Source organism: Cololabis saira, chromosome 17 (assembly GCF_033807715.1).
Source record: "Cololabis saira isolate AMF1-May2022 chromosome 17, fColSai1.1, whole genome shotgun sequence".
Classification (NCBI taxonomy): Eukaryota; Metazoa; Chordata; class Actinopteri; order Beloniformes; family Belonidae; genus Cololabis; species Cololabis saira.
The window spans coordinates 24,355,935-24,368,891 of record NC_084603.1 but is presented as its reverse complement, the minus strand read 5'-3'; the positions used below and the strand labels follow the sequence as shown (position 1 = coordinate 24,368,891).

The 12,957-nt window shown below is 39.3% G+C and overlaps 1 protein-coding gene across 1 annotated transcript; it reads right to left on the bottom strand.

The window, feature by feature from the left end:
- Positions 1-376: 376 nt before the first annotated feature.
- On the bottom strand, positions 377-10,873 carry ubac2 (UBA domain containing 2). Its single transcript, XM_061745910.1, has 10 exons — positions 10,711-10,873; positions 10,273-10,397; positions 7,270-7,389; positions 6,640-6,746; positions 6,068-6,191; positions 5,902-5,949; positions 5,333-5,441; positions 3,065-3,207; positions 2,146-2,298; positions 377-1,918 (listed from the first exon to the last, which is right to left on the bottom strand). Exons 1-10 carry the CDS (start codon positions 10,739-10,741, stop codon positions 1,811-1,813), a joined length of 1,068 nt encoding a protein of 355 aa, XP_061601894.1. The 5' UTR covers positions 10,742-10,873; the 3' UTR covers positions 377-1,810.
- Between the last annotated feature and the right edge of the window lie 2,084 nt (positions 10,874-12,957).

Below are 12,957 nucleotides of genomic sequence, written 5' to 3'. Positions count from 1 at the left end.
GTAATTATGGCAGCTGATTCAACTAAGTAGGATTATAAAAATGGCACATTGCTTCCATAAAGCCTATTGATGTATTCTGAAATATATTACATTTAAGCTTTCCAACTGCGCTTCTGGTGAACCAAGGGACGTCTGCCTCTATCCTCTCTTTTTTCTTTTTTTTACTTTTATACAATTCAGTGCTGAAATTAGACATCACAGGCAACCAGTGTACTTCCTCACAGCATTGTTAATGAATTAACTTGGTAAAATACTGCCACCGTGTGTTGAAAAGTAGCATTGCAACATTGGTAGTTGTAGCAGTTTAATTTCAAACCAAAGGTTATGACTGAAAACTCCCCTATAATAACATTTAAATACAATCATAACACAAAAATTAATTCAGGAAGTTGATTTATTCCATAGATCAAATATCATGAATGACAATTTATCAGAAAACTGTCCATGCAACAACTCTCATTACATCCATATATTATAGTATTACTCTGAAAAATACATACACCCAAAACACTTGTTGCAGTGAACATATATCATTATTGATGTGCACAAAATATAAAACTATCATCAACCTTTGAGATCAATATGCAGTGGCTGCAACTTTACCTCTTTTGCATGTCTGTTTTATATACACAAAGTATTTACGTACTATGCAGTGCATAGCATCCACAGATTTCTCTTGTGATATTGCATAATAAATACCATTAGCCTTTTTTAAGACTTTAATGAATGAGACAGGAGGAGAAAGAAAAAGGATGATATAAACAAAATTTGGCATAACTGCCTGAAAGGCTACTCTGCGTCTGTGTTTGGGCACTCTTGTTTGTACGTACAACTTTATAATAAAAGAAATACGAATTTGCCTCACCGACCCTGAGATAACCCATCTAACCGATGTCCTGCCGAGAATCCCAGCCTTTCCAACAGTCTGCTTCTGTAGCTCTAATGGGCCAAAGTCAGCTCCAAAGAAAAGTGGATCAATACAGTTTTTTTCAGACTGGCAGTTATTCATGAAATGATAAGCTCTGCAACTTGCATGAAATCCTGACAAAAGTTATATCGATTCTTCAGTCTGTGAACCATCTCCTGTGGTAAATGTGGCAACAAAAAATAAATAAAAAAATAGTGAAAACAATAAATGACCAAAAATTAATGGCAAGGTGTTGTGTTTTTCCAGCAGCACATATAAGAGAGTAAAAGAGATGACGTACAGTTCTTTGATGTATTATTTTTGCTTTTAAACTTCAGATATTTCATGTCTCCATAGCGTATCTAATGATAGTCAGAATAATGTTTACATTTTGAAAGCGGCACCACATGACATGAAGATACATAAAACTGTATTCAGCATACGATACTAGACTGTACGTTTCCTCCTTTGAACTGAAGACAGGTGTTTTGAAGGTTTTATAGTTGGAAAGCTGAAACTGCTTTCATTTCTCTATCTGTAGAAAATATCTTTCACATAGCACCCCGTGGAGTTAGAGCTCCAACTCCTCTGCCTCGAGCAACTGCGCCTGCTTCACACGACAGCAGCCATCAGAGAGCCATGACGCAAATGTCTTTCACTTTGTGCTTCACACTTCTCCATTACCCAGCCTGCTATGGGCCTCAGTTCAGGTCGCGTTAGCACTGCTTCAGGGGAGCGCAGACGTCGCATTCAGATTATTTGTACAAATTTCATTCATCTTCCCTCTTATTCTCCATCGCCTCCCGTTGATTCGCCACCACACCCCGTTAATACTTTGCTCCTCAGCACCTCTGCTTTGGTTGTCTCTATATTTATCGCTCTTTCCTACCACTGATCTTTCCTTCAGTGTTGGAGGAGGAAGTTAGTTGCCATATTAATATCGTTATTTGAAGCTCTGAGGGCCTCAAGGGCATCAGTTCTGGAAAAACCCATTTCCACCAACCGTGCAACCTGTGGGACAAAAAAAAAGAACAAAAAAATCAATTCAACACAGAAGACAAATGAACACATTTCACCAGGATGTCATTCCCAAACTGATATAACAAGAACAGAAAATGCGGTAGAAGTTGCGTTTGCTTTTAAAGATTATGACGATAAAATAAATGAAAACTGCAAGTTAATAACTGCAAAGAACAAAGGCCCATTCATGCAAAGGTACACATAAGCCAAGCCTCCACCTGCTCCTCTGCAACATGAGAGTTGTCCAGCAGCGGTGGCTGCGTGGACTGCTGCGTCTGAGCCTGAGCCTGAGGCTGGGGTTGCGCTGGGGGTCGGTTTTGGCCTCTGTGCCGCAGCGAGGGGAACAACCTGGTCCACTGTAACAACCCAGCCTGCACAAACACACAGAGAGAATCAAGCACTTTCTATATTTGTAAAGACCGTACAAGTAATACAACTGCAGCCACTGAACTCAGTCCACTTCTGACACCAAGTGCACTAGGGATGGGCGGTGGGATAATTTCTGGTATTTATCCCGATAACGATAAAAATTACGATTAAAAAAAAAAAAATACCAATTCACCTCCATCTTTTTAACTATAAATATATCACCACATTCAGTCTTTGGAGCCCCCAAAACACTGCTCTAAAAGAATATTAAATACTACTAAACTACACCAATTATAACACCACTCTCAGCAGCAGCTGTTATATATAATATGTTATTTATAATAATATATAATGTAAAATATATAATAATACTTGTATTGCCATCCTTTGCACTCACTGTTTTTTTGCAGACTCAGACTGCATATAATAGATGATTGCTCCTCGTCACTCTTTTTAAATCCAAACCAGTTCCAGATAACGGAGCTGGAGCCTCTTTAACAACAAGCTCCTCGCTCTCAGATCCGCCTTCCGCCATGTTTGTTTGCAGAGCCTACCCCGTACGTTGTGCATCAATTTAACACAGAACCATAAATCAGGCTTTACACAAAAACGTAATCAACGGGAATTTATCGTTTTTACCGCGAGATGACAAATTCTTACCGTGGGGAATTTTTTTGACGGTATATCGTGAACGGTAAAATATCGCCCATTCCTAATGTGGACACATTTGTGCACCTCAGTAGTTAATAACTATGTACATGCATCTACCTGTGGCTGAGGTCGGACATTCCTCCTGGCTTCATTGTATTGTGCCAAAAGCAACTGCTGGTCAAGCAGATCCATTCTCTGCTGCCTCTGGATGTCCAGAGTCGCCCCCATCCCCACAGGCGTCTCGCTGCTTGGCTGGGAACCTTCACAATTACAATCACATACAACACGTTAATAACGAGACAAAGTGACACTTCTGGGGCCCTGGATAGCTCAGTGGGTTAAGCGGGTGCGCCATTTGTAGAGGCTATAGTCCTCGTGAGGGCAGAGCAGGTTCCAGTCCCGGCTTGTCGCTATATACACTGCAATGCCCCCCCCTTCTCTACCCGTTTCCTGTCTACCTACTTTCTCAATAAAAGGACACTAGTGCCACAAAAACCTTTAAAAAAAAAGTTCTAACATTGTGTAACTTATACAATAACATGTACATTGTAACACTGAACAACGTTTTTGGGTGAGATTAAACGGATCAGTCAATTTACTACATAATTCTGATATGGTGTCATTTGGACACACACTTTACACTTACACAACTTTTACAGCTGAAAGACCTAAATTGGCTGTACAGGACAACAATAATAGATGATCAGCTATTTACAAATAGATGAATAAACAAACATGTAAAAAATATCTGGTTGAATAAATATTGGGTTATTTTTAGTGTTTTCAAGGTCTCGATGTCTCACGTCAACAATGATGAAACAAGCTCACAGATTAACAGCAGACGTCATGGCAGAGGTGACCAAGACGGTCCAAGAAAATAATGAATGAAGAGAAACCAAGAAAGTGATCGGGCAAGAGGCCAAACAAGAGTAAATCTTGTGCACGGTTGTACAATACACTTAACTGTCTTGGCAATAGGGAGACCGTCTGAGCTAAAGATTAAAAAAGATATTTTGTGCAACCTGTAAGACAGAACTTTAACTATTAACAACCTTTCCAAAAACGACACAGAAAAAATGTTTTAGGAGACAAATGGAAGTCCCTGCAGTGATCAGGGACCCAATGCAGAGGCTGTTCACATCACTGGCGTCTTTAAAACTTGAATATACAGCAAAGATGACATTCATTGGAAAGGCCCCAGGTGTTGGAAGTCTGCTTGTTCTCCCCGTGTTTACTGGGTTGTACCAGGAAGGTAAAGGGAAACACCTTGCCACCTTGTGGCGACCCCTCGGTTAAGGGCAGGGACATGACTGAATAGATTTACTTCCTAGACATTCAAAGAAGCTTTCAGGCAAGATGGTTTTAGGCCCAGTTTGCCAGGCAGAGAGCTTGCTGACAGGGGTTGGAAGTACATCCTGAACAACTTAAAGATTCATCAAAGATGCTCACCAGATGGCTGACAGATATTACACAAGAAAATATCAGGAGCCATCAGGGATTCACTATTAAAGCTGCAGCCAATGAGAAAGGGAGAGAATCCCGAAGGGGTGAAGCAAGAGGGAGAAACACATGTGACTGATGTTTTCCCCACACAGTATAACTATGCTACCTGCCTGTGCTAATCCACTTCTTTTACTGGTGTTCTTTTATTTCCATAACATAAAGAAAACTTGCACCATTTATTTCCTCCCTCGGTCTTTTTCAAATAATCAACTATGTTTGGAGTATGGTTATAAAATGTAGTTTTATAGACAAGATGTTTTTACTGTCAGATCCTGTGGTGTGTTGGCCCTCCATTTGCAATAAATAGCATATAAATAGCAAAAAAAAAAGGAGTATAAAACTCCCAAGTTCAAAACAGAGAGTCCTGTTATTACAGAAGTTACATTTTCAGTATCAGTACGCCCATTTTTTGAGGACAAAATTGCCAACTGTTATCAATCTGGATAAAGAGGTTAACCAGCTGAGATATGCTGATTGTTTTAACATTATTTTCACTCATATTCTAGTTTTAGGGTGTTTTGTTTTTTTAGGAGAACTAAAACATATGAAGTAGACAAAACTTAAAAAAATATTTATTAGTATTTTTCTATGAACACTGACTATAACGTTATTGATAATTAACTATACATATTCGCATTTTACCTACTGTCAATCAGCACTGGCATTTAATATCCATTTGCCTCCTTCATAATATCTCTGCCCTCATATGCTATATTTTTACAAGACTGAATTCTCAAAAGATTTCATATTTCGACTTTTATGTTTTTGAACCCTTGAATCAGAACTGTTACCCAGCAGTCACAAATGGGACTTCATCTGATGAAAATCACCTTCTGACAAAATATCTATTTGGAGTTGATGAGTATTATCAGCTAGACTCACTTGAGAAGAGCGGCTCCAGAATATACCGCCCAATAAAAGACACCCAGGCAGGAACAAAGAGGATCTTCTGTAACCAGAGGACATTGGAGTGGTACAGTACCCCCGAGATCTGAAAAGCAAAATTATAAAAATACATAATGTGTGTGAATAAAATTTGAACAGAAACTTCGCTTCATGTAACTGAAACCATGTCAAGAAATCCAGATTTACTGCAGGACTGAGGAAGTAACTTATTGAGACCCTGGTTCTTCCACATGCATGTATACTAAAAAAAGAAAAAAACACCTGACTATCTCAATATTTACAGATTCATTTTCTGCTCATGAATAAGATTTAGTGCCCTGCTAGTATGGTTAATGTTATAAAATACATATTAAAATAATGGTAATAATAGCACCAGCACCTGCCTTTGTTATCATTTTAGCTTGCCGATACTCTGACCCTGGCATGGGGAGTGTGCTCACACTACGGATCCATGATAAACACTGTATCCCAAACCATTTATCACACTTTTAAATACTGGAACGCATCCTAGATACAAGGCAAACAATTAGATTTAGGCAACCCACCAGTCCACTGAGTGCAAGGAGCCACATGAACGGGCTGGAAGTCAGCAGCTACGTCACAAAAAGTAAGAAAAACAATGTCAGCTGAGATGAAAACATGTATGAAATAAAGATCAAAAAGAGAGATAGCAAAACAGCACAGTGGCATAATAAGAGAATATGAGCTCACCTGCAGGCCTACTATGTAAACCAGAGACTTGTTGGTGATGGGGATGTGGCCCAATATCTGGGTGACTGGCATCCTGGGGATTGACAGGTAGAAAGGCACAAACAGAGAGAAGACAGGAGCAAGCCTGTGGATGAAGACAATGGAAAGAGAGAGAGATAGTTTAGACAAAAAACCTTCGAGTACTACTGTTACATCAGACATTTGAGAATGACTATGTTGGACTTTTGACACAAACTATCTGTATTACATAATCAGTTCACTAGATGTGTGAAGGGATTTTTAATGGCCCTCTTTTAGTCACGAATGCGACTGTCACAGACTTTCCACGTCAAACTGTGACATACAGTATGCAGTTCTGAAGCAGGAGGGGGTTTATGGTCCAAAGCTTACACGGGATTATGTGGTGGGGAAAATAAATATTTTCCACTTGAATGGCACATAGTTTGAACATTGCTTAAAACAATCATAAACCTGACAGAAGATAACGATGATCACATTTTAATTGGACTCATTCAGTGGCCATAAAACAATTATTCAATTTCAGGGATGTAACACAACTGCATGCTACTCACAGTCCTGCCGACAGTTCCTCTACTTCATAATCAAACAGATGTTGGAACGCACACACCAAGAGGAAGTCCATAAGCGCAGAGAGACACCAAGTGCCCAACAGGAAGGACTAGAAGTGGGAAGAGTATCGTGTATACCAATTAGAAAAAAAATGCTTGTGAAACATCAGTCAGGTCCACTTTTAGTAAACACAAACTTTGACAGATGACAGTGTTTGATGTTGTGTTCCTTAAAATGTGAAGTTCCATCTCAAATACAGATAGATGATGATCATATATACAATCATGAAGAGATCTGAATAGTTTTTCTTGTGTGGTGTAAATGCCATAAAGTGCAGAGGAAATAATCCAGGTACATTAGTTCAGCTATGAATATCAGCGTGTTTACTTTTTGTCTTTATTATTACAGTTATCTGTGGTCCAGCTACAGCACAGTCTATACAAACTATTTTCTCTTTAAAAATCCCAAAATACTTATTTCTTTTAAGGAAGATGTGCCATTTTCTGTGAATGTGGGAAGTCCTGTTCGCCCCCCCAATTTAATAACATCAGTGAACTATCCTTTAACCAACTCAATACTGAATTCATTGACTCACACTAGGGCCAACTCCAAGCCATAGTTTAAAGACTTACAGCAAACTTCCTGGAGCCAAACCTCCTCTCAAAGATTCGAAAGTTGTAGATCAGCAGGCTGCTGCAGAAGGAGTCCTTCAGATCTAGACAGACAAGTCGTCCACACAGCAACCTCCACAACTACAACAAATGAAAAACCGGGATTATACGGACATGTGTGTCATTACAGCACTGTGGAATAACACCCCCCCTAAATAACACAAAATACTTCACCTAAAAATGCTATCTGACAAAAGTACTTCATTTTGATATAGAACCCTTTTTAAAAACATCAACCTCCACTGAGTTGTTGTTTATAAGGATTCAACTATGGTTTTTTACAGCAAAAGGAGGTGGCTTAAAAGTCATCATGTGACCCAAATGTGGAAAGGTGGGTTAGGGAGCATAATTCAAAATGTTCTTATTACTTCAAACACGTTTTTTTTCCCCAGGTTCCCCAGTCTAGGCAATGACCAGTTTTTATTATCTCAAACAGCTAATTTCATTCAAACAATTGTTTAAATCCTCACATCCTTAATTTGAGAATGCCATACTTTCCTAAAAGGTATAAGGGAATACAACACTTTCTATCTTCAGATCAGTGGAGGATAGACCATGGTCATGGTTGAGGGAAAGAAGTATGCATTAATTATGTTCAATGAATATTGTCTATGGAGCTAGGGAAGAACAAGAAACAAACTTATATTACTGAACTTCATTCCACAAAGATGCATCTTGGATCTTTTTTTAAATAATAGTTTGACGATCATTCACCTCACCACAATAAAACACAGTGGGGGTGAGGTGGATGGATGGATGTTTTGCCAGTGTCTTATTGGGAGTATGCCAGAAAAGTATGACGGAGAAAAAAGTGGTCCTGAAGAACGTTTAAAACGAGTTAGAAGAAACCTCTGGGAAACCAATGATATCTAAGGATGCTCTCCCAGTACATAATATTAAACTATATTGCCTCTTACCAGAATAATTTACATCTTAGCAATAATTAAAATAACTACTCCAAGACCAATTTCTCCCGTGGGAGATTAATAAAGTAAACCTTGACCTTGTTCACTGTCTCCGTGGTAGGGAGTAGGCTTTGCTGTTTCAAATGTATAGTTCACAGGACAGTGTACTGATTTTTCCACTATCGTCATTGATTGCAAAGATCAAACTGAAAACACCAACTTAGTCAACCAACTAAATAGGTGAAAGTTCAGGGATGTCTTGTCTCTGTGGAGTTTAGCTGATGTGAATCCTGGTGTTTTCAACCAAGTCTTGATTTGATGATGATGATGATGATCAAGAGGATGCTGATCTTAACTTCCAGAAACACATAGCTAATGTCTCCAGGACTGTCTTCTATCATCTTAGAAATATATCTAAAGTAAGATGCTTTCTGTCACAATCAGACTCTGAAAAGTTGGTGCATACCTTTATCTCCAGTAGATTCGATTATTGCAATGCACTTTTTGCAGGACTAACAAAGCAAGTGTTACATAAACTCCAGCTTATTCAAAATGCTGCGGCCAGAATTCTAACAAAAACCAAGAGGTATGAACACATCACTCCTGTTTTATCCTCTATTCACTGGCTCCCTGTTAAACAACGAGTAGATTTTAAAGTACTTCTTATTGTCTTTAAATCTATGAATGGCTTAGCTCCCTCCTACATGGTTGACATTCTCACTGAATACATACCGGACAGATCCCTTAGATCATCAAATAAGAGTCTTCTCATCATACCTAGAATTCACACTAGATCTGCTCGTGGTGCTTTCAGTCACTACTACACTCTCTGTAATTCCTTGCCGCAGGAACTAAGGTCTGCTCCAACAGTGCCCTCTTTCAAAAGCAGACTAAAAACTTACCTTTTTGCACAGGCGTTTGAGTAAACTCTACATGGTTGGCTGGGTGATCGCACTTTTGTTAAAATGGAATTATGGTTGTTATTGTTGTTTTTCTCTTGACATAGTTTTGTCTGTTTCTGTTATTGTAAACCTGTAATTTTGTTTTTTTGTTTATGTATTGGAGCACATTGAGTCCATGTTCATCATGTGAAATGTGCTTTATAAATAAATGTGCCTTGCTCTTTTGAATCACAAACAAGTTTCTATGGATGTAGTAAAACTACAAATACAAGGCAAGTTTATTTATATAGCACAATTCAACACAAGGTAATTCAAAGTGCTTTACATTGACATTAAAAGCAGCAAGACATAATTAGACAGTAAATAACAAATAAGATTGGATAAAATTATGGATAAGATGATAAGAAAAGAAGTAAAATAATAAAAAGCACAAGCTGTTAAAAATAAGGGCAGTAGAGTCCAGCAGGTAAGTATTCAATTTAAGAGTAAGTTTCAGTAAACAGTAATGTTTTTGGGCCTGATTTAAAGGAGCTGACAGTTGGAGCAGACCTCAGGTCTACAGGAAGTTTGTTCCACCGGTGAGGAGCAGAATAACTGAACGCTGCCTCACCTTGCTTGGTTCTGGTTCTGGAACCACAACAAACCAGATGCAGATGAAACTCAGGGGTCTGGGAGCTTCATAGGAACTAACAGATCAATTTTGGTCCAAGACCATTCAGGTCTTCGTAGACCAGCAGTAAGATTTTAAACTCTATCCTTGGACTCACTGGAAGCCAGTGTAGTGATTTCATGACCGGTGTAATGTGGTCCAGTTTCCTGGTGTTTGTAAGGACTCTGGCAGCAGCGTTCTGGATCAGCTGCAGCTGCCTGATTGATTTCTTGTTCAGGCCTGTAAAGATGCCATTGCAATAATCCAACCTACTGAAAATGAATGCATGAATAAGTTTTTCCATGTCTTGTTTAGACAGAATCCCCTTAATTCTAGCAATGTTTTTCAGGTGGTAATAGGCAGATTTAGTGATAAACTTTAGATGGCTGTTGAAGAAAAAATACAGAAAAAATGAGGCCGATGGCATCCATATAATCCCACTGGGTGTTTCCCACTAAGCAGGCCTCTGACTCAGGTGTGATGGCAGACAGAGGTCCTGCAGACTCACCTGGTGCTGCTGCACGACAGCCTGCAGGTTGTACACGAACATGTCCTGGTACTGTGGCAGCAGGGTCAGCAGCACCGTCAGCCCATTCACAACCAACAAAAGGCTTTTGGACAGCGGAGCCTTGTCTGTGCAGAACACACACAAATATACAAAAGTTCACGACTTGGAGGTGACACAGTCACCTTCCGCATGAGCTGCTTTTTGCGTTTTCAGTGACACAGAAATCATTTATTTCCGTCTTAAAGCGGCGAAATAGACTGTCAGATGGTATGATTTGAACAACGAGAGCTTAACTGAATAGTCGGGCTACCAGGAGAAGAATGACGTGTGTTGTTAATGAACAAAACCCAGATGTAAGTGACAGATACAGTTTGGAGTAAATGAATGACAGCCACGTTAGCATGTCGCTAGGCTAGGTGTTAACCAAGACAGACTTACACAGGCCCCGGGAACCGGTGGTGGTAAACATGGTGACCGGGGGAGATAAGGGGGGGAAATGAACCTCGATATTATCAATATACAAGAGAAAAGCCGACACTAAAGCAACGAAATAAAGTTAGTGAGAGGATCCATGCTGCCACTGGGAGGAGAAGGAGACGTGAAGATTCTCCTACGGAAGCCGCACACGGACATACGGCACTCCGCCCACGATGCACTAAACCAACTGACCGGCAGGGGGCGCTGCTGCACTGTGTCTGAGATGAATCTCAGACGCTTTAAACAAAACATCTGCGGAACCCTTCAAACTTTCGTTACTAACAATGAAACGATTGTAAAATTTTGAAAAGTTCATTTTTTTAAATCAAAAGCTGAATGTGTTCAATTCAACTACTTAATTTTACAACTTTCAATCAATTAAAATGCTGTACTAGACTTCCACAAATACTGAAAATAGAGTATTCTATTTCCATCCATAATCTACTACAGTATCCCTATTGCATTGAATGAGACCCATTGCATTACAAGAAAAAAAATTCTGACAAGTTTCACTTGAGATAAACACTGGCTATCATACTCAAATGATAATAATCACCTTTCAACTTGTGCTTTTTATTATTTTACCTCTTTTGTTAATCATTTTATTTCATTGTATTTGTTATTTACTGTTTTATTGTGTCTTGCTGCTTTTAATGTTGATGTAAAGCACTTTGAGTTACCTTGTGTTGAATTGTGCTATACAAATAAACTTGCCTTGCCTTGCCTTCAATGATAAACATCATAAAACTGCAATAAATAACCTTCCGCAAATAATTACTATAAGGATACTACTAATACTACTACTAATACTAATAGTAATAATAATAATGCCTATTTTAATGGATGTTCTGAAACCCGTGGAAGAACCGTCAATAAAAATATCTTGAGTATGAATGATGGTTCATGCTGGTTTAATGATTTTTGAGGTTCCTATTCACTTCACCAGAGTGCATCCACACACAGTACTGAGCAAAGGCTCTTTTCCATCTTCTGTCTGACCAATTGCTATCAAAGAGTGTGTGTACCCCCAGGTTGATTACCATGTACTTTAACAACTGTAGCCTCCCTGCAGCCGGGATTTAGTGGAATCATAAGTGTTTCATGAGGGCAGATCATATACCCAGATCATCCTCCTGATGAGCGGTCTGCTTACACATTACGCCACCCAGCTATTATCTTATGAACGGCAGATAACATTCTAAAGCTGTGAAGTATGAGCCTGATCATATTATATCTTTAGCTGTGTCATCCATAACCCTTTGCTCAGTGCTCCAAATTTCTTTTTGATTGGTTAAGCATCCAGGCAATGCAGCAGATTTTCCATTTCTTGTGGTGTGCTATTTGACAATAGTTGTAACAGTGTTAATTGTCCTTGAGGCCTTGAGCAGGATACGGCTTCACAAAGTCCAGATTAATGACTTTTTCTTATGGTCTTCTGAGTTTATCTGCATGGTGTCATATCTTGTCAAGGTCTGGACTTCCTCTGCAGATGTCCTGCTTTGTCTTACAGCCCAGAATCTGAAAGTTTTGACATCAAACAGTGTGTATCCAATCCTCTTGCGCTTGCTTTGATTCATTTAATTCAACACTTGTGTTTCATCCAAGTACATTTGAAAAGATATGGTGAACAGCTGTCTAATAGTGTTGCATTTCCCCATTAACCACAGATGCAGTTGTGTTAGTTCCCATTGGTTAGTTCCCACCCATTAAGTCTATTTGGCTGCCTGTGGTCAGATGTGGCTGCAAAGCAGAGCTCAGTAACAGCTTGCTAATTGTGTTTCAGACCTTCTCTGTCACTGACGTGGGACTGAGGTCTAAAAAGGTTGCTTTGCCCCTGTTCTCAATCAAAGATAATCAGATTAAACAGTGCAGGGATGTGTGTATTCGTGTGTTTGTGTGTACTTACCAATAAAGGGACTCCAGATTTGGAGACAGCCTTGACTCCTGCTGTTTGCTTTGTTCATTAAGAGGAGATGAGCAGATGGTTTGCTGGTCTGTTGTGCAGTGCACACATGCAGGCACACACACACATGCAAATACACAAACACAGATGCATGCTCAGTCCTGTCACCTTAGCTTTATCCTCCATTTATCTTTTCCATTACACATCTCTCGGCAGGACAAAGCTACTCTGTGAATTGTGAAAGGATGTGTGCAAGTGTGTGAGAGACAAGGGAGCATGAAAGAGAACAGCACTGAATTAAGTCA

Coding starts and splice junctions, on each gene's coding strand:
- ubac2 (XM_061745910.1), bottom strand. CDS start 10,741: ATGTTTACCACCACCGGTTCCCGGGGCCTGT. Junction 6,747..7,269: donor TTGGCTCCAGGAAGTTTGCT/GTAAGTCTTTAA, acceptor TCCCACTTCTAG/TCCTTCCTGTTGGGCACTTG. Junction 5,442..5,901: donor TCCTTGCACTCAGTGGACTG/GTGGGTTGCCTA, acceptor TTTGCTTTTCAG/ATCTCGGGGGTACTGTACCA.